The sequence below is a fragment of the Carcharhinus amblyrhynchos genome, chromosome 2 (assembly GCF_965287045.1).
Source record: "Carcharhinus amblyrhynchos chromosome 2, sCarAmb.v2.hapA, whole genome shotgun sequence".
NCBI lineage: Eukaryota > Metazoa > Chordata > Chondrichthyes > Carcharhiniformes > Carcharhinidae > Carcharhinus > Carcharhinus amblyrhynchos.
Genome location: NC_137325.1, coordinates 29,843,936 through 29,865,916, shown reverse-complemented (window position 1 = coordinate 29,865,916; position 21,981 = coordinate 29,843,936). Strand labels below are relative to the sequence as shown.

The following is a 21,981-nucleotide window of genomic DNA, read 5'->3' as shown; positions in this document are numbered from 1 at the left end:
AAGAATTTTTAAAAAGCTACATGCCTTTGGTGCTATTGTGTGAGCTTGATTTTTTTTCTGGTTAGCTCATTTTTAATGCTTAATGGTAAAAACTCCACAAGCTCATGAGTTTTCTTGTATCCATTGTGGCAGCCTTTGATGTGTTTGTTTTATCCTCGATCCATTTGTCTTGGTTTCAAGAATTAAGATGTTTCCGGCTGAACTTCTCTCTCCAAACTCCTGAAATGTTATGGTCCCACGACTGAAATCTTGTATTAAATCTAGTAACTTTGGGGCCAGTCTTTTGGCTTTTTGATTCTCAGAACCTGTGCACTTCAGTATGTAAATTTCAAGTTTTATATTATAATGTTGAATACCAAAGCAGCTGAAAGTATTTTTATTCTGTGGCAGAGGTTCATTCTTTTGATATTTTATGGTTTGTTTTTTTGGAGAAGAATCAATTCCAGGTGGCCATGTGATGCCCTCTAATGCTTGGGGATTGAGTTGACCTTTTATAGAAAGGTTTCAGTATTGAGGTTAAAAAAACCTTTTGGCTACTGTGTTCTTTTACTTCCATTGACCCACATCTCAATTGCTGTTGTGAAATCAAATCATGACCCTAAGAGGGCTACCTTTGTGACAAACCAATTATTTAACAAAAATGTGATTTTTTTTTTCCCTTTATTAGTATGACATCATGTCAGTAGCTCTAAAGTTTTCTCTAATAGATGTGTTTCTGACGTACCCCATGTGTGTGGTGGGAAGTAAAATGTTGGCTCAGCTGACCAGGTGGTGATGATCACTGAGGAATTGGTTGCTCATGTTAGCTCGATGCGTGAAGATCTCCTCCATCTTGTAGATGTCAGGTGGTTGAGTATTAGCAGGCCTTTTCACTGAGGATAAGATTTACACACTTGTATAGTTACTGCTTCTGTTTGGTGGTTAACTTTGGTAATTTGACAGTCCTGTCAATAAGTCCTGGCAAATATCACATTCTGAGTTCAATGTTCGCTTCACTAATCTGTGTGGTTTTTTAAACATATAATCTAGTCCACGTTAATCTTTATGCTCCATGTAGACCTCCCCCAACTCTAATGACCATTCCCATTCCTCTGCTGTATCCCTCTTCTCTGAAAGTCATCAATGTCAGCTGCTTCAACTACTCCCATGTGCGTTGTTACTTTTAGTGGTATGAATTTTTCTACTCCATTTAACTTCTTAACTTGCAATAAATAAGTGGTGTCCTTATTTATCCTGCCAATATGAACTGCCTTCATTTGCTTTAGCTGTCCCTTTACACCATTCTGTATTTGGTGCAATACTCTGCTTCATTAGTTATGCACTTCAATTGGTATCATCTACAAATTTAAACTCCTCAACCTAGCCAATTTGTGTATGTGGTAAACAACAAATCCCAGCACTGAGTGCATGGGATACCATTTTTCACTTTCTGTCAGTGAAATGTTACTTGACTTGTACCCTCTTGTTTTCTGTTTTGTGACAATCTTTTTCATTTTGTTACTTCTGAGTTTCTTTATGTGACGCCTTATCACAGATCTCCTTAAAGTCCAAGGATATTATATCTACTGAATTACGTTTGCCTACCTTCTGTTGCTATTTCGCAAAATTCACACTTAGACTGAAAAAGGTTCATTAGCGTGACATAGCTATCTAAACTGACAATTTTTTATTGCAATTTGTGTTTCCTGGCTCTGTTGTTCTTAATTGAAATATTAATGTTATTCATTTATTGTTGAAATAATTTGATCCATTACAAATTTAGTAAAGACGTACTAACCTGAATTATGTATCTAGACTTGTCTCCCTGCTGGTGGAGGGTCCGGAGTTGAGGGGGTTGAACTATGAGGAGAGGCTGAAGAAACTAGGCTTGTACTCGTTAGAGTTTAGAAGAATGAGGGGAGATCTCATTGAGACACATAAGATGATGAATGGGATGGATAGGATAGAGGTGGAGAGACTCTTCCCGCTTAGAAAGGACAGTAGGAGTAGAGGGCACAGCCTCAAGATAAAGGGGGGCGGTTTAGAATGGAGTTGAGGAGGAACTTCTTCACTCAAAGGGTGGTGAATCTCTGGAATTCTCTGCCCGTTGAAGTGGTGGAGGCTGCCTCGCTAAATATTTTTAAGACGCGGGTTGATAGGTTTTTGATAGGCAAGGGGATTAAGGGTTATGGGGAGAGGGCGGGAAAGTGGAACTGAGACACGACAGATCAGCCATGATCTTATTGAATGGCGGGGCAGGCTCGAGGGGCTAGATGGCCTACTGCTCCTATTTCTTATGTTCTTATGTGAGTCCCTTTAATGGGGAAGTACAATAGGCTGAGTAAGTCTTTTCCAAATCCCCAGTGCTGTTATTGTAACCATCCAGGGAAGGTATGAAGCTCAGTTATTTCATAGCACAGATTGGAATTGCGCTGAAGCATTGAAAGGCAGTGTATGCAGTCTTAAATATTGGTAGCGATGTGGTTTGGATGAGGGAGCAGTTTAACTATTAGCTTCTCTTCTCTTTAGTTGCTCTTCAAGTTGGGACATGCTCTGAAATGGCCATGTTCTAAGTTAATACTAGTTTTTTTTTGCCGTAGTACTTTCCAGATTTGTGCTCATTCACCAAATTGCTCCAACATGTTTCCATCCTTATCACAGCACTAAACTATTCTTTCATGGGACATGAGGTCACCTGCTAGGCCAGCATTTGTTGCCCATCCCTAATTCCCTTGAGAAGGTGGTGTGAACTTTCTCGTTGAACTGCTGCAGTCCACATGGTGTAGATTTACCCACAGTGCTATCACGAATGGAGTTCCAGATTTTGACCCAGAGTCAATGGTGTGTGTGGGTCATAGGGGAACCTGCAAGTGGTGGTGGTCCCATGTGTCTGCTACCCTTGTCCTTCTCGGAGGTAGCGGTCATGGGTTTGGAAGATTCTGTTGGATGAACATTTGGTGAGTTGCTGCAGCGTATCTTTTATATGGTTCACATTGCTCTCACACTGCTAGTAGTGGAGGGAATCAATGTTTAAAGATGGTGGATGGAGTGGTGATCAAGTGGGCTGCTTTGTCATGGACAGTGAGCTTCTTGAGTGCTGCTGCAGCCACACTCTTCCTGACTTGACCCTTGTAGATGGCAGTCAGACTTTAGGGAATCAGGAAGTGAGGCAGTCTTTGCAAAATTTTCAGCCTTTGACCTGCCCTTGTAAACATTATAAAGCTGGTATGGTTCACTTTATGGTCAATGGTAACCTTCAGGATGCTGATGGTGGGGGACTCAGCAGTGGCAGTGCTGTTGAATATCATAGGGAGATGGTTAGATTCACTCCTGTTGAAGATTGATCATGGCCTGGCACTTGTATGATGTGAATCATACTTGCCACTTATCAGCACAAACCTTAAAAGTTGCCAGGTTTTGCTGCGTATGGGAATGGGCTGCTTCAGTATCTGAGGAATCCCGATTATTACCGAACACTACAGTCTTCAGCCAACATCCTGCTTCTGACCTTGCGATGGAGGCAAGCTCGTTGATGAAGCAGCTAAAGATAGGTTGAGCTGAAGAAGTTCTGCAGCAAAATCCTGGGCTGAGATGAAGGGTCTGTAACACCCAAACTCATTGTTCTGTGCTTGCCATTACTCCAACCAGTTGCAGGGTTTGTCCTGTGAATCCTTTTGACTTCAATTTTGCTAGGCTCCTTGATGCCACATTCTGTCAAATGCAGCTTTGATTTCAAGGGCAGTCAGTCATTTTTATCATGCCTCTGGAATTCCATTGTTTTATGCATCACTTAGCTGTCTGAGAATAACTGATGGCGGGAGTAGAGTTAAGTAGTTGAATTGGATCTCTTTGTGTGGACAGTTTCCCACTGGTTGGTTAGGTGCCAGAGTTGTAGCTGTACTGGAAAAGCTTGGGCTAGTGACACAGCTAGTTCTGGAGTACAAGTCTTTAGGGCTATTACGAGAATGTTGTTGGGGGCCCTTAACCTTTACAGTATCCAGTGCTTTCAGCCATTTTTTTGATATCATGTGGATTGAATTGGCTGAAGACTGACATCTATGATGCTCTCCAGCAATGCTTCAGATTTGCCTTTTGCTGGGCTCCCACATCATTTTAATAAGAACATAAGAACATAAGAAATAGGAGCAGGAGTAGGCCATCCAGCCCTTCGAGCCTGCCCTGCCATTCAATAAGATCATGACTGATCTGTCGCTGCTCGTTCCACTTTCCCGCCCTCTCCCCATAACCCTTAATCCCCTCTCCTATCAAAAACCCATCAACCCGCGTCTTAAAAATATTTAGCGAAATATTTTGGAGCTGCCTTCTCTGTTTAGTTGTTTAATTCTCCACCACTAATCAAAACTGAATGTACCAGGGCTGCAGAGCTTCGACCTGATCTGGTTGTGGGATTGCTTTGCTCCGCATTTTGTGTGCTGTTTCTGTTGTTTGACATTATTGTAATCCTGTGTTGTAGCTTCACCAACTTGACCAGGCATATTTAAAAATAGGATATCCTGCTCCTGGTATTCACTGATGCTCTAGGTGATCCAGAGTGGATCCCCAGCTTAGCTGTATTATGAAAGCCAAACTTGCCTTGGTGTTGTGAGCAGAGATTGGGGACTTTACCTCCTGACAGACCTTGGAGCTTTAGTGTGTGTCAGACCAGGAGAAGGTTGCACAGCGCAGTTTTACATTTTCTTATTCTCTGGCCCACTGTGCCTGAGGAAGAAGGAAACCTGGGTCACGTGACTGGGAGTGGAGCAGCATGTGAGAAGAGTCCTAAGCATGGGATAGCGAGAGATCCCAAGAGGGAACAGTAACTGAAAAAGATCCCAGTTCAGTTAGAGAGGAGCAGAGAACTTGACTCCAAACAGGAAAAAGGCTGCAGTTAGCCAAAGGTAGGTGAATCCCTGCTGCGGGTTGTTTGGGTAAAGGTACCCTTCTGGGTTAATAACATTCTGCTCACAGTGGACCAAGATCTGATTGTGCACTCATTGTGCAGAGTGATGTGTTTGACCGCAACTTGATTGTCATTTTCACGTACCTCTTGTTAACCCTGCATAAAGAAAGGCATTATAAATTGTTGTCTTTTGACTGTGTATCATGAAGAATGTTTTAGTTCAAAACCTGGAGAATTCTGCGACCCTATTCTATTAGCAAGTGTCTTGAATTTCAAACTTTGTATGCTTTAAATTTAAAAATTAATGGTCTGTAACCAGCTCTTAACAAAACTTTGGGGGTCTAGTCTAGGATTGTAACGATGCTAATGGCAAATCGAGGCAAATGTTGGTCACACGATGCATTTGAATACAATTCTGCTACTGATGGTCTACAATGCCTCATGGATGCCTAGTATTGAGCCGCTTAATCCAGCTAGTCTATCCAATTTAGTATAGTGCTAATGCCATACAACATAATAAATGGTGTAAAGACTGGACTGCATCTCCACGAGGTCTATCTATGGTCATTCCTCCAGTATTGTTGTGGATAGATGCATGTGTAACAAGTGGACTGGTGACAGCAAGGTCAAGTAGGTTATTTTCTCTTGTAGATTTTTTCACCATCTGCTGTGAACCCAGTCTGGCAAACATGTCCTTCAGGATTCTGTTGGCAGTGGGGCTGCTGAGCCACTCTTGGTGATGGACATTGAAGTCACCCATCCAGATTACATTCTATATTCTTGCTAGCCAAGTGGTGCTCAACAAGGAGCAACATTAATTCTTCATCTGGAGAGGGGTGAGCTGATAATCAGCAGAAGGTTTCCTTGCCAGTGTTTGACCTGATGCCATGAGATTTCATGGTTTGAGTCAATTTTGAGGACCTTTGGGACAACACTGAAGTGTTATACAATCATCTCTGATATATTTGTCCTGTCACTGATGGAGATGTCAAGGATTTTGGTAGTGTACACATGTTATGATTTATCAGTTATGACTCAGGCTCTAAATGGCCTTAACTAAAGTGGTGAATTAATCTCTCTTCTTGCTCCTTGATATCTGCAGTCTCTGACGCAGCCATACTGTGTCTCTTTTCCCTTATCGGCTTGATAAAACTGACTACTAAGTTCTACTCTTAACTGCCTGGTTGTAACCGGAACATCTTCAGTAATAGCTTAAATAAAAACTCTATGTTGGGAATATGCCATATTCTGTATTCAAAATACTTAACAGATGACACCTTTGGAAAGAGAAAGGGAATTACCTTTTCAGGTCGATAACTTTTCCAACATCTTCTGTTTAATTTTGCTTTCTAGCATGAGCAATATTTTGTTCAAGCTTCTCTTCCTATCCTTGCGTCATTATCTCAAATTCCTATTTCACCTGCTTTGTCTTCCTAAAGTACATTGTTGTCGCTTAGTGTGATTACCTGCAGGCATGAAGCCAGTCAGTTTCCATACATGCACTAATGACATAAGGTTCTTCATTGCTATCTTCAAACCCCGCTTGACCATTGTCCTTATTTAACTCCAAGTTTTAGATGAGCTGAATAACGGGACACTAATCCTGTTCTCCTTGGCTCCCATCACAGATATCAAACACTCTTTAGCCGCCACCACAAGTTGAACCAGCTTGCTTGCGTCTTTGGTGTTCTTTACAAATGCAGGCAGAACTTGTAACCTTATTCTCTTCACCACAAGAATCGCTCACTTTCACCTCTGCTTTGCTTGTTTGAACTGCCAAATTTAAGATTTAGGATGCTGTCAGAATTGGATTGCTGCCTTGTAATTGATTCTGGCTTTTCATTTCACTTGCAATGTTTTTCAGCAAATAAAATGTCAAACACTTCTGTCCACCTTCCTAATATCCACTTATTGGGCTTCTCACTTATTTGGTTCTCACTTATTTGTTTCTCTGTCGGCAGTAGTGAAGCGCAGGCACATGATCATAATAACGCAAGGTGATATTTCTTCTGTTCCCCAGAATGTAGTGTCAGATCAGTGGATTCTAATTGTCAAAGGGCTATTCAATTTCCTGGTGGTGCTTTCAAAAGGACAGTAAAATTGTAAGACTATTGATTCTATGGAAGCGAGTTCCAACCGCTACCTGTTTCCTTAGCATTTCAGTTTGCAGCAGTTACTGGATGTATTAAAATTGCTTGCTAGCAGTCATTGGAAAATGAAATTAGTGCAACACGCAATCAGTTTTAGGGTATTCTTTCCCTATTTGTTAGTGTACACAAACTGAGGAATGCATAATAAAAATAGAAAACACTGGAACAACTCAGGCTAGGCAGCATCTGTGTCGTGATAGTGTTAATGTTTTGAGTTTAAACATCTCTTCAGAGCTAGAGAGAGAAATGTGATTGGTTTTATATTGTTGAAGAGGACTGCAAAATACATGTTGTCTGTCTTGACAATGGATGCAATTTTTGAGCCCAGCCGTTTTATAATTAATCAGATCGTGTAGGAGGTATCAACACCAAGGAGTGATTACGTGCAACAATTGTGTTGAGAGATTTTAATGGTACCCTAAATCTTGAACTCAAAACAGGCTGAATTTGTTAACTAATCTTGATTCAAATGGTTGTCTTAGATTCGCTTGAGTGCCTCTAACAACTTGTGTTGTCTATTTTATGGAATGACTTTGTTTTCTTTGTTGGCAATAGCTGCAGACTCTATTTGCAATTTCGTCGTGTTGTAAAATTAATGATTGCGTGCTGTCAGTGCTGTGCAGGAATTTTGAAATTTTATGGCCTATGTGCATATTGTAAAACTGCACTGAATTATGGTGTAACCTTTTATTTTCTCATGGGATATGTGTAACTGGATGGACCAGCTTTGACCATCCTTAAACCATCAGAAGGTGGTTGTAACCTCTCTTCTTGAACCACTGCAGTCCATGTAGTATAGACATACCCACAGTGCTGATGGGGAGGGAGTTCCAGGAATTTGACCCAGCAACATTGAAGGATGACACCTTGATCTAGTTTCAAGTCAGAATGCTTGACTGGTGATAGACCGGTGTGTGTGCATCTATGCCTGTGATTTTTCTTTCTTTCTCTCTTTCTTTCTTTCTCTCTTTCTTTCTTTCTCTCTTTCTTTCTTTCTCTCTTTTTCTTTCTCTCTCTCTTTCTTTCTTTCTCTCTCTCTTTCTTTCTTTCTCTCTCTCTTTCTTTCTTTCTCTCTCTCTTTCTTTCTTTCTCTCTCTCTTTCTTTCTTTCTCTCTCTCTTTCTTTCTTTCTCTCTCTCTCTCTTTCTTTCTCTCTCTCTCTCTTTCTTTCTTTCTCTCTCTCTCTTTCTTTCTTTCTCTCTCTCTTTCTTTCTTTCTCCCTCCCATTCCCCTTTGTCGGATGTGCAGTTGCAGAAAGTGGGTGTCATTGGAGTGCAGCGAAGTGTCTCTTTCATGTGGTAGCAATGTGCAAGTATTGACCATGTCTCAATTGGGATCTCCTCAGCTCTGAACCAAAAAGCTTTGGGTTCTGAAACAGCTCCAGAGTTCAACAAAAAGTACTTGCATTGGAGTGTTGCTTTTCAGATGAGATGTCAGACCAAGCCCCATTTGCTGCCTTAGGTGGGCATGAAAATTGCATGACTTTATTTTTAAAGAGGAACAAGTGAGTTCTGTGTCCTGGCCCACATTTATCCTTTAGTCCACTTTGGGACATGAATTTGTATGTCACCAATGCCAGTTGTGGCCCATGTAGCAATAATGTATTGACTGGATTTAACCAGTCTCCAAGTTTAATAATGTATTTTTAGTTGTTTTCATTTTGTCACATGGACCCTGTGAAACCTGCATATTGGAGTTGGCCAGGACTGGAAGCGAGCTCACTTCTTACACAAGATCACACAGTGAATTTAGAACGTGGTGTAGGGGCTGCATTGATCTTGGGTTTCGGTTACATTGGAATCTGCAAATGCAAACCAATGTGAGATCACTTTGTATCTGAAGTGTGGGTTGCAGACTCCTGAGTCATGCTCGTAGTTAACTTGCATTCAAGTGGCAGTTGCAATGTAACCATACTCTTAACTAGTGATTGTGATTTGCTCTATTCTGATTAGGTGAGGAATTTGTGGGACATTTTTGAAGCGCACTGGCTGTTATACAGACGAATGTGATGGCCAGCTTGTGCAGATCAGGGCCTCCTTGGTGGAGAAATTAAAAAACAGATCCTCCCCACCTTCCCTTGGCCTTATTGGCTCTTAGCACTGCCTCCAGCACCTGGTCATGTGTTGAGCTGATAGAATTGGAATAGTCCAAGCAGGAAAGTCAACTTCGTAACCTACCCTGATTTCTCCAATATTTTGAGAATTTGGTTGTGGATTATATTGTTGCTATTCACTGGATCAACTGCTGTGTGTTGAGTCCATTCAATCTTTAATTTTATTTCTTCTTAATTTCATTACCATTCATATGCCACAAAATTTTTTTTTCCTTCCAGTATGCAATGCTTTATATTTGTCTAGTAGTTTAATTTTTGTTGTTCGCACCATACTCTTTAACTTGACTCCAGTTCACCATGTTTGTACATTTTAATCTGAAGCAAGTTTTTTAAGTTTTTAAATAAATATTTTCTTATCAATTCCCTCTTGTGGCATCCATATACTCTCTCTTTCAAAGCAGATGGCTTTAGGCCAATCTCAAATCTTTGGAACAGTCAGGGGAGATCACTGTTTTTGAAATTTCCTTTTCCCATGGGACATCATCTTGAGTGACGTGTTTGGGAACTGGTTATGTGGGGAAAAGCACGGCAGAAATTTAGATCTTGTTGTCCTGACCAGATAATATATGTTAGCAGCCATTGTCTCTGATATTGAAGTTTGTTCTTCACTTGGACTTGGTGCTATACACTGATCAATTTAATGTCTGCTGTATTGGCAAATAACAGTACAGTTGACAATAATAGCGCATGGATGTCTCATAATTTCCTTCTAAAGAAATGCATGTGACATCTTTGGTTTGTCCCTTTTTCATCAGCAGCAATATAACAGTGATTTGTTGGGAAATGATTTAAACTTTTGTAATGGCTGGTAGTGCGATGCATTGCCTGGGACTTAGTTATTTTTTAGAGTTGCTTTATTTTGTAACTGTGATACAATTAAACAGTTTTTCCTGCTAGGTGGGTAACTTTCAGTCACTTTTGGTTTCTGGATTTATTGCTATCGCTGAACTTTCTATTTTTGTTTTGAAATGTTCTAAAATATTGAGATTTGAGAGAATTTTGGATCTGAGTATTTGAGTGTGTAGGTTTTGTAAAGCTGCATAAACTAGGATTTGAACAGGAATAGACTATTCAGCCCCTTGAGCTTGTTTTATCTATCAGTGAGATCATTGTTGATCTGTGACCTAACTCCACACAACCTACCTTCTGTCAATATCTTTGGATAACAAATTAATGAACAATTGATCAAGCATTGGTTTGCATTTACAGCAGCAAGTTCCAAACTTCAAGTATTCTTTGTGTATGTGAGTAGTTCCAAATTTCACTCCAGACCAGTCTGGCTCTAATTTTTTGGCTGGCTTACTGGACCTAGACTCCCAAGACAGCAGAAAAAATTTCCCCACCTGCCATATTGGTTCCTCATACATTCCAAATTCCAGATGATATGCTGTTAGTTAGTGTAATCTCTCCAGCCAGTTATTCTTCTAAATCTATATTGCACTCCCTCCAAGGTCAGTAAATCTTTCCTAAGCTATCATTGCCCAGAGCTGAACACTGTTCAGACATGAGAATGTTGGGTTGCTGAAAACAAATGGACTATATGAGAGAATGTTCAGACTTGGTAAGCAAATATTTAAGTTACGCTTTACAGCCAAATTTGCTGGGGCTGCTCACGCACACTTATTTTTAAGTGGTACCAGGTACATTACCTGAAATCTGGCAACCTTGGCACTGAGGCCCTGCCAGATTTTGAGTTGGATGGTTCAGGCTGTGGGCAGTTTTGGTCAAGCTGGGCTGGGTTGGATGGGGTCAAGGATTACTTTGTGCGCTGTTCTATTCCATGCTCCAAGTGGCAAAGCCTATAACTAACCTGGAGTCTCACTGCCTTAATGCAGTGCCATGCAAATTGTTTGGGTAACTTGTGATTAAGAATTTTACTTAATTACAATCAGTACATGGAATATTATGAAGTGACCAGTTTTAGGACACTTTGTTGCACTGCTTGTGCTCTCATTTTCTTTCTTTCTCACCAAATCATACAAATATTTTTCTTCCTGGTTACCACTTGCACCCCATCTGTCAGTGGTGAAAATTCTTTGCAAACTTTATTGCTAATGACAGGGGAAAAAAGCATAGAGGGGCCCATTTAAAGGTCAGATTTTCATTACTTGTATCTAAAGGACCCCTGAATTCTATATCCATGGGCTTCCCTTAAGTGCTGTTACTCCAATTGCGGGAACCAAGCGGAAAAGCAAATTAAGACTTGCGTTTAAGTTGCAATTTTAACATGAATTCTGGATGCCTCAAAATGCTTCATGGACTGTTAAATGCTTTTACTGTGTGGGTGCTGTTCTAGGAAAATGTAGAAAATCAATTTGTGCTGCAAAATCTGTATATTTGCAGGACAATACATAGTGGTGTCTAGTTTCAATCCTCTTGATGGGTGTGGTTGAGGTTTTGCAAAGGGTACAATGGATCAAAACAAGACACAGAACTGTGGAAAAGTTACAGTCCAAGTACTTTTTTAAATGAGTTGTGTGTTTGAGCCTCAACTGTTAACTTCGCCAGTGAATTCTAGATGCTCACCACCCTCTGGGTGAAAATGATTTTCCTTGTGTCCCCTCTAATCATTTTACCAATCACCTTAAGTCTATACTCCCTGGTAATTGACCCCTCAGTTAAATAAATCTTTCCTGTCTATCTTGCCCAGGCGCCCTCACAATTTTGTACACCTCAATTAGGTGATCCCCTTAGACTCTGTTCTAACCCTAGTCTAGTCAGTCTCTCCTCATGACCACAATTTTCAAGCCCTGGCCATATTCTTGTAAATCTCTTTGGCATTCTCTCCAGAGTAATTGTGTGCTTGTAATGTGACCAGAGGTGTAAATGAAATTCTGGCCTAACCATTGTTTTATGCAGTTCCATCATTATATCCCTGCTTTTATATTCAATATCTTATCCAATAAAGGCGAGCATTCCATGTTTTGTTGATTACATCGTCCACCTGTCCTACCACTTCATGGACCTGTAGACAGGCATACCAAGATGTTTCACATCCTCAACCCCTCTCAGTATGTTCTTGTTTATTGCTTTGTTTGTCCTCCCCTCACTTTTCCAGATTGAATTCCATTTGCCACTTCTCTGTCCACTCAACTAACGCATCAATCTCATTCTGGGATCAACAGCTCTTCACTATCAACTACATGGCCAATTTTTGTGTTATCTGCAATTTTCCAATCATGCCTCCCACTTTTAAGTCTAAATCATTAATATACAGAGTTAAGGCCTCAACAGTGAGCCCTGTGGAACATCACTAGAAACTGTTTTTCCATTTGCAAAAAAATCCAACAACGACTATCCTTTGTTTCCTATCACTGAGCCAAGTTTGGATGCTATCTTTCCCTGTAGCCCCTGAGGTCTCACTTTTCTGACCAGTCTGCCACATGGAATCTTGTTAGCTGCTGTATTAAAATTCATGTTGACAATTGCCACTGTACTGCCCTCATCAATCCTCTTTGTTACATCCTCAAACAAAACCATGCTGATTATCCTGATCAATCCACATTTTTCTAAATGACAGTTTATTCAGTCTTTCAGAATGTTTTCCAATAAAGACATCTAGTAAGGATTGGAAGATGATCCTTTGGGCATTGGCTATTTTCTCCCTGGCTTCCTTCAACAGCCTGTGATATAATCCATCTGGCCCTGGTGATTTATCCATCTTCAAGGATAGCACTTCCTCTTTCACCAGGCTTATTATTGTTTCTAATATTTCACACTGGAATGTTTTGTATCATCCTTCCCCTTAATGAAAACCAAAACAAAGTGCTCATTGAAAACCCTGCCCCCATCTTCTGCATCAACCCTGAAGTTCCATGTACTTCTCTGGCCCTACCTTTCCTTAGTTATTTTCTTGCTCTTGATGTATTGGTTAATCATTTTAAGGTTTTCTTTGATTTTACTTGAAGGTATTGTCTATGTTAGAATGTTTTTCTTTCCAAGATAGTCTTAAAGAGCTTGTTTCCACAGTTTAGAAAGTATATAGTTTGGAGCAATTTACAAGAGGATGAAAGAACGAGGTTGTGCTTGTGGAAACCGTTTGTTTCATTTTAAATAGATTAGGTCAGAGTCTTGAGCCGTGTAAAGGCAGCCTGATGTTAGATGTTGGGATGTGGTTCTTTTTCTAGAGGACAGTAGAAGAGGTAAGCAATTGAATATGGACCAAAGAGGTCTATTCCTGCCCATAATGATGTTATTCTTTTCACACTTGTGGTAAATTATGATATTTAAGGGATAAATCTTTGCTCAACTTTGCAAGAGAACTCTTTAATTTTAATGTAATAATGCCATGAAATCTTTTTATACTTGCCTGATTTTAACATCAGTGAATGAAGGCTGATGTCCTATAAGGAGTGGGTCACTTAGTTGGAAGCTGAAATGATATGTTAAGGACCTATGGCTGCAATATTGATCAACCTTCCCTTGTAATCTTGAAATGGAATATCTATAAGTGAGCTAATAGGTCACTGTATTCCAAACTTAAATCAATATGGCTGCGGATTTGTACCAAAACGCAAACATAGGAAAATATGAATAACATAAGGGACAGCAAATGCAACTTGTAAAAGAAATTCTGATCTTGGTGTGGTGGAGGAAAGATAAAGCATAATTTTATTTGGAGACAGCCATGTGTTTTGGGAGAAATGGCCAATGTGGCATTTTTCAGGCAGGAGCAACAGGTAAAAACCACTTTCTACAAACTGTCTGGAAAATGTTTTAAAGTATTCTGTGGTGTGTTTTCTCAAACTATCACAGCAAATTTGTTTCGATTAACTCGAGGTTAGTTTATTTCCCATTGAAAACCCTGGGGAGGAGTATTCACAATTTCCTACTCCAGTACACATGCAGTAAGTGGGGGCATGGAAAAGAGTATACAACACTGGATAGTAGCAATACAAGATCCACAAAAATTAATATTAGTTTGCGATTTCCAGAGTCCAATGAGGAACTCTTTCTTGTAGGATGTCGAGTTCAGCTGACTGAAGACCCGAGTTGTAGACTTCTCTTTACAATTGGTGCAGATATCTAAGATGAAGTTGGTACATTGAGACTGGGTCAGTTTTGCAAGTGTTGGTACAAATTCTCCCAGCACGGACAGGATTCATGGAACAGGATGTTGTTTAGACTGGAGCTTTGCTTTTTAGTGTTTGCTAGTTAGGCCAAAGACATTATGTTAAAATTGTCGAAAAGGCTAAAGGCTAGGATCATACGTGAACCACTAATGGGTTAATTGTAGTTTAGTGATCAGTTTGTGTTTCTGGCTAGAATCCATTGCTCCACTTTAGGAGGTAGCAATTAGCATCTCTTCCAGTTCAAAGTTTCGATCTCTCCCTTTTTTGTGATAGTTCAAGTTGAGGAGCCAGTTCATCTGCACTTCTCTACTTTTGTTGATTACAAGGGAGTCTGTACGATGAGGTATGAAATTTCTGCAAGAGGAATGATTTTGTTCTTGTAACTCCTGGTGGTGCCGCCTGGAACAAAGGGGCTGTCCTGTGGTCATATGACTTACAGCAACCGTCTTTTTTGGTTCAGCAGAAAGTCCATTTAAAAATGGCAAAGAATAAAGTTTTTTGGCTTTCTTTTCATGTCATATTTATTTAACAGTTGTCACAACACTGCCAATAAATAAATGCTTCTGCAATTCTTTTTTTCAAAATGTTAACACACAGGCTTAAAATTGCTAAGTTATCTGTTAGCGAGGAGATAATCAATTGATAAAAGCAGTTGAACTTATCTGAAGGATAAAATCTTCATCTATCTGAGCAGTCAAATTAAAATTCATTGTTTACAAACTGGGAAGAGCTGCTTTCATCTGATGTACTTCTGTGTTTGGTATAGGAGAAATACTGTTGGTATCCCTGACCTTGACTTCTTGCCCTGCTTCAACATTTTAATGCAATGATGATGAAGCACTTTTACTACTTCCATCTAGGTCTCCAAGTTTTGGAAATATTGGCATGTTTTAATTTTCAAAGCATTTGAAATATTCTTTGCAGATAACTGGCATTGCTAAGGATGAGTCAGAGGATGCTAAAGTGTGGTGGGTTGTTAAGAATAGTGCACACAGGAAGTGTCAGATCCATGCAGAAACTTTAATATATTCTAGCTGCAGCTTGTGAACTTGCTGCTGATTATTTGCTCTACTACTTTTTGATTCTGTAGTTTAACCGTATGATTTTCACCTTTCAAAACAGATGTATATGATGTGTAACTTTGGGTGTGAAATATTGCAATTAAAAGCTCCAAGTGTGGTTGAAAGTTAGTGCCTGATCACAACACTCATGGAAATATGCACACTGCACAATTCTGTGAAGATGAAGTAACTAGATCCTGATAATTGTAACATCTGCTGTTGGGATTAAAGCTTACCTTTTTGATCAAATGCAAATAGCTTGAACAAATGAAGAGAGGTGAGAAGTGCAGGAGCAGAGAGACTTGGACAGGGAATTCCAGAGCTTAGGACTAGGACAACTGAGGACACTGTCATCATTGGTGGAGTGGTGATAAATTGGGGATGTACAAGAGGCTGAAAATGACATTGTAAAATTTTTGGAGGATTGTAAGGCTCGAGGGGAACATAAATGAGAGGGGTGAAGCTCTGGAGAGGTGAATGATTACTCAGATACGTGCATGTTGCTGCTAGTTTTCTGCCCATCATGCATTGTATATTTGGCAAGTATTGACCTCTCAGTCAAGATGTTCAACATTTGTGATTTATTATCAATGAGGTGCATATGATCTTGACAACACCTGCTCAAGCTTAAAATTATTCCTAGCTTCAGGTTATCCAGGCCTAGAGAAAAAAGCGTTTTGCTTAAAAATAAGATTGATAACTCGCTTCGAATGAGAAGTTAATGTTCTCTCTTGCTTTGTCTGTTCACTTGTTTACCACCCTCCCTCTGCCAAACTGGTATTTGAAGCTTTCTGGGAAATTCTAGTTACTCTTAATTTTAGTATTGAGTGTGTATGTTTTGTAATCTTATAAATGTTGGTGAAATCTGCTTATTCAACATTGGCCATAGTGGCTGATCCCAGAGCCTTCTGCTAGAAGGTCAAGTTTCTTGTGCTTTAATCAACGATTATTCTTAATCCAAAATTGAACTCGTAAGATATTTATTGTTATTGGAGTCGAACCCAGTTGTAATAAATCTGGACTTGGCTGAATTTTTGTTGTCTGCGAAGGAATGCAACATTTTGCTTTACTCATTTCCCATGAGATTGCAATACAGCAACCAGGTTGGACTGAGAGTTTGTAACATGTGCACAAATAGTAAGAACATAAGAACATAAGAACATAAGAAATAGGAGCAGGAGTAGGCCATCTGGCCCTTCGAGCCTGCCCCGCCATTCAATAAGATCATGGCTGATCTGTCGTGGCTCAGTTCCACTTTCCCGCCCTCTCCCCATAACCCTTAATCCCCTCTCTTATCAAAAACCCATCAACCCGCTTCTTAAAAATATTTAGCGAGGCAGCCTCCACCACTTCAACGGGCAGAGAATTCCAGAGATTCACCACCCTTTGAGTGAAGAAGTTCCTCCTCAACTCCGTTCTGAACTGCCCCCCCTTTATCTTGAGGCTGTGCCCCCTAGTCCTACTGTCTTTTTTGAGCGGGAAGAGTCTTTCCACCTCTATCCTTGTACTTCTCAATGCGTTCCTAGAACCTGCAGTTGTAACTCTACTTTGGTTCATGCTCACTTTCTTACTTTTTGGACCCCCAAGCTCTAATAAATGGTACTGTTTAGTAGCCCAGTTCTTAACAATTGACACCATTGAATTTTAATGTGGCTGGAAGTTCTGCAGCTACGTGATAGCTTTGGAATTATTTGAATTTAAGAATGTCGCCATTCAGTTTAAGCATTATCTTACTTTTGGAAACCTAACTCTTTGAAAATGTATGATGGAAAATTATTTTAACCTCCACTTTGAAGTCACTTTCCATTTTGTGTTTACCTTGTGTTTCATTTTTATTCTATATCTGATGTAGTAGGAAACCTTCGGGATGTTTCTGATTTGGGTGCTGGGCACAAATGATGGGTTGATTCATTCTGCTTACTTTTTCAAATCTCCTTTACATGTTGGTACTTTTTTACTACCTGCTTTCCAATTGTACTGATGCATGGAGCTAATAAACCTGTATCTAGCTGCGTTATGACATGTGTTGCCTTTAAAGATAATTGATTTGAGATTAGTTAATTGGAAGTATCATGGTTTATTTTTCATCGCACAGGCAAAAAGGAGACTGGAGTTGGAAGAAAGTGACCATCAGTATCTGGCTGCTGATGTTTGTACTCCAAAAGGGAAAGGAAGTGGTACAATGAGAAGCCCAAATAGTCCAAAAAGTAAGTGTGATCTGATGTACCTTGAGTATTTACACTGAGGCTAGTAGAATAGAGCACAAAAACTTAGTCCCATTAAAGTTAGAGCTTGCTTCTGGTATGGTTGTGGAGTTTCCGGAGACTGCAGGAATTTGCTTTGATTATTTTTAAAAGTTTGAGGTACAATAATAATTTAACTAGTTTGTCCTGCAATTGCCTTAAACTTGGTTTTACCTGTGAACGGAGCACTAATAGACTTGCTGTTCTACTTGTTTCTTGCGATTTGGTTCCAATGTTTTTCCATCAAACAAATTTCAGACATCATCTCATGGTTATTTTGTTTCAGATAACAATAAGAAATAAAAAGTGATTACACTATTATAAACTTGAATCAGTTTAATTCAGAGTTTAGCCAGTTCAAATATAAACCTCTGTTATGAGGTTACTCGTTGTCATGTGGTTTCTCATCTTTCTTTTAAGCTACAGAAAACCATATTACACTGGCACAGAATCCCTACAGTGCAAAAGGAGGCCATTTGGCTCATCAAGTCTGCAGTGACTGTTCAAAACAACATCTTATTCAGGCCCTTAACCCTGTGCATTTATGCTGAACTCTGGCTAATCCACCTTACCTGCACCTCTTAAGATTGTGGGAGGAAGCCCATGCAGACACATGGAGAATGTGCAAACTCCCCGTATACAATGTCCCAAGACCAGAATTGAACCAGGTTCCCTAGTGTTGAGGCAGCAGTGCAAACCATTGCGCAACCATGCTGCCCCAGCATCTTAGACAGTGATTATTTATTGCATCCAAATTCTATTTATTTTTGGAAGCTGAAGATTTGAACTGTTTGGTTAAATACAGCTGCATTTTTCTTTAAGAAGAACTTTTTTAATCTTGGTAAAAATTGTACTTGAGTAGACTAATGTAAGTTGGAACTGTGTGCATCTTATCATTTGGTGTACAATTGGAATACCATCATTACATTTCTGGAAACTTGATGACAGCCCAAACTTGAGTGGTTCTTGAGTGATAAAAATGTTCAGTCTCAACCTAGTTCCAAAATCAAATCCACAGTAGTGTGTGCTGGGAGCACTGCTATTCACAATTTCATGCGAGATAAATACATGAGAAACTATGTAATGCTCTTAGCTGAAGTAAGGTGGAGGAGTCTCGTATGGAACATAAACACTTGACAGAGTAGCTGTACCAAATGGTCTGATTTTCGTGATCTAAATTCTACGTAGGGATTAATAAGGCTGAGTGGTAGTGTAAGAAAGTTTGCATTACACAGTTCTGCAAACAGCAAATTGGATGAATGAACCTATTAACCTAGTCATGTGATTATTGGCTAGGACAAAGTTAACATTTCTCTCCTCAAATCATGTTGTAGGATTTTTTTATGCCCATCTGAAGAAGCAAATGGCTCCATTGTTTAACAGCCCCGTGTGTGTGTGTGTGTGTGTGTGTGTGTGTGTGTGTGTGTGGGGGGGGGGGGTGCGGTGGCTGCGTGGAGGAGGAGGAGGAGGGAATGCAGTTAAGCAGGATGGCACTTTTATGGTTAATGGCTGTGGATTTTTGCAGACTGCTGTTATCTGGAGGAGGGAACCGAGTGTAGGGTGTCGAAATTTGCTGATGACACCAAGATTGGGGGAAAGGCAAATTGTGCGGAGGGTGTGGAGAGTCTGCAGAAGGATCTAGATAGGCTGGGTGAATGGGCCAGGAAATGGCAAATGGAATTTAATGTTGGCAAGTGTGAGGTGGTCCACTTTGGTAGGAAGAATGGTAGGAAGGACTATTACTTACGTGGCAAAAAACTGCAGCAGGCGACGGTGCAGAGGGACCTCGGGGTCCTTGTGCATGAGTCGCAAAAACCCAGCCTGCAGGTGCAGCAGGTGGTCAGGAAGGCGAATGGGATGCTGGCCTTCATAGCGAGGGGGATTGAATATAAAAGTAGGGAGGTCTTGCTGCAGCTGTATAGGGCATTGGTGAGGCCGCAGCTGGAGTACTGTGTGCAGTTTTGGGCGCCGCACCTGCGCAAGGATATTTTGGCCTTGGAGGGAGTGCAGAGGAGGTTTACTAGGCTGATACCGGAGTTGAGGGGGTTGAGCTATGAGGAGAGGCTGAATAAACTAGGCTTGTACTCGTTGGAGTTTAGAAGAATGAGGGGAGATCTCATTGAGACGTATAAGATGATGAATGGGATGGATAGGATAGAGGTGGAAAGACTCTTCCCGCTCAAAAAAGACAGTAGGACTAGGGGGCACAGCCTCAAGATAAAGGGGGGGCAGTTCAGAACGGAGTTGAGGAGGAACTTCTTCACTCAAAGGGTGGTGAATCTCTGGAATTCTCTGCCCGTTGAAGTGGTGGAGGCTGCCTCGCTAAATATTTTTAAGAAGCGGGTTGATGGGTTTTTGATAAGAGAGGGGATTAAGGGTTATGGGGAGAGGGCGGGAAAGTGGAACTGAGCCACGACAGATCAGCCATGATCTTATTGAATGGCGGGGCAGGCTTGAAGGGCCAGATGGCCTACTCCTGCTCCTATTTCTTATGTTCTTATGTTATGACTTGGGAAGTATCGCTGCCCTTAGTATATTGCATTTAACTTCCAGAATGAACATGCTTCATCCAAAAGTGTTTTGAGAAATAAGAAAAATTATCTGAATTTGTTAAATATTTTTGTACCTGGAATGAGCAAAAATGTAACTCAAAATTGTGTAGATAAAAGGGATGGTGTGAACTAATTGTTATAATTGCAAGTTTATTCTAACACCAATCATCTGCTGAATCAAATGTATGGCCTAGTGCCTATTAGTTGATCTCATTTCACAGGTGACATGCAGTGCGTGAATAGTTGTGGTAGGTGCACTGTCATGCCTTGCTCAGGATGAGATGCCTTGCTTAGGGCGAGATGCATTGAAAATTCTCAATGAACCCTTGTGTATTAACCTTTTGTATGTCACATTATTGAATGCCTTCTGAAAATCCAAGTATAGTGCATCTACTGATTTCGCTTTACCCTACTAGTTACGTCCCCAAAATAAGTTGAGTAAATTTTTCAAGTGCTGTTTCCCATGTTGACTTTGCATGATCATACTATGATTTTTGAAGTAATTTGCTAAGACCCCATTAATAATAGATTCTGAAACTTTCCCAATAACTGATGTCAGGTAACAGGCCCGTATTTGATTTCTCTCTCTCCCTCCTTTTTGAACAGTGGATATTAACAAATGTAATACCAATCTGCTGGGATTGTTTTAGAATTTACATGCTCTTTTTGCAACTCATGACCAGTTCATTCTCTCTACAACTACCATCCCTAGAATCCCAGGGTGTAGGTGATCAGGTCCTGAAGATTTGCTAGATTTTAGTGTCAAGTTTCTCCAATACTGCTACTTTGTTGTTAGTAATAAGATTTTCACTTTATATTAGTTGCCAAGTTACACTGTATTTCTGGTATGCAGCTTGTGTCTTCTGTTTAAGTTTATTAAGGAGGCTTACATTAACACTGCAATGAAGTTACTGTGGAAATCCCACAGTCGCCACACTCCAGCGCCTGTTCAGGTACACTGAGGAAGAATTTAGCATGGCCAATGTACCTGATTAGCGCGTCTCTTGGACTGTGGGAGGAAACCAGAGAATGTGGAGGAAACCCATGCAGACATGGGGAGAATATGCAAACTCCACGCAGTGATCCAAGCTGGGAATCAAACCCAGGTCCCTGGCGCTGAGGCAACAGTGCTTGCCACCATGTCACCCACAGTTATAGGTCAGGGTTGTGATTGTTTTCAAAAAATGTCAGATGGTAGAAGTATAAGCTTCCTGTACCCATCATTTGATTGCTGATTTTGAATGGGCAGACATTACAGAAGATCATGTGTGAATGGATTTGTTACTGGTGGGCAACAGTTCTGGTATACCTGAACCTGGTTAAGATGTATACTAGCAGTCTGGATAGTTTTTCATCCGATATGCTTGGCAGCAGGGCACTGTTTGAACAGTTGCTAACATTCTGTAAAATTGAATATGAATAATAAAGAGCATAGCATGTGTCAAAATGCAACTGAGGTTTCAAACCATCCATGGCTTTCTAAGGAAGTTAAGAATAGTTTTCAATTAAAAGAAGAGGCATATAAGAGGTTAAGGTGTTCATTTTTTGATCTATCTTTTGGTTGCTCCTTTGCTGGTTGATAAGATACCCAAACCTCTGACATGCTACTGTTCTTTGCAACATTATAAACTGCCTCTTTTAATTGAAAACTCTTTTTTTAATTTCTTCAGAAAGCCATGGATGGTTTGAAACCTCAGTTGCATTTTGACGCATGTTATACTTTTTTTATTATTCATATTCAATTTTATGGAATGTTAGCAAGTGTTCAAATAATGCCCTGCCCCCATGCATATTGGGTGAGAAACTGTCCAGGTTACTGGTATACATTAAATTGATGTCTGCATCAAACTATCCTGATTTAATAATTGGAAATGTACTGGCATTGTCAGGTCTGTTTTGCTGAAGTTTGAGT

The 21,981-nt window shown here is 40.2% G+C and overlaps 1 protein-coding gene across 1 annotated transcript in view; it reads left to right on the top strand.

The window, feature by feature from the left end:
* The window catches only part of LOC145360472 (transcription factor E2F3-like), a 58,349-nt gene that overhangs the window by 16,094 nt on the left and 20,274 nt on the right, over positions 1-21,981 (top strand). The window contains exon 2 of the mRNA XM_080215696.1: positions 17,370-17,481. Coding sequence (XP_080071822.1) covers positions 17,370-17,481 — 112 coding nt within the window. The remainder of the gene's footprint in view (positions 1-17,369; positions 17,482-21,981) is intronic.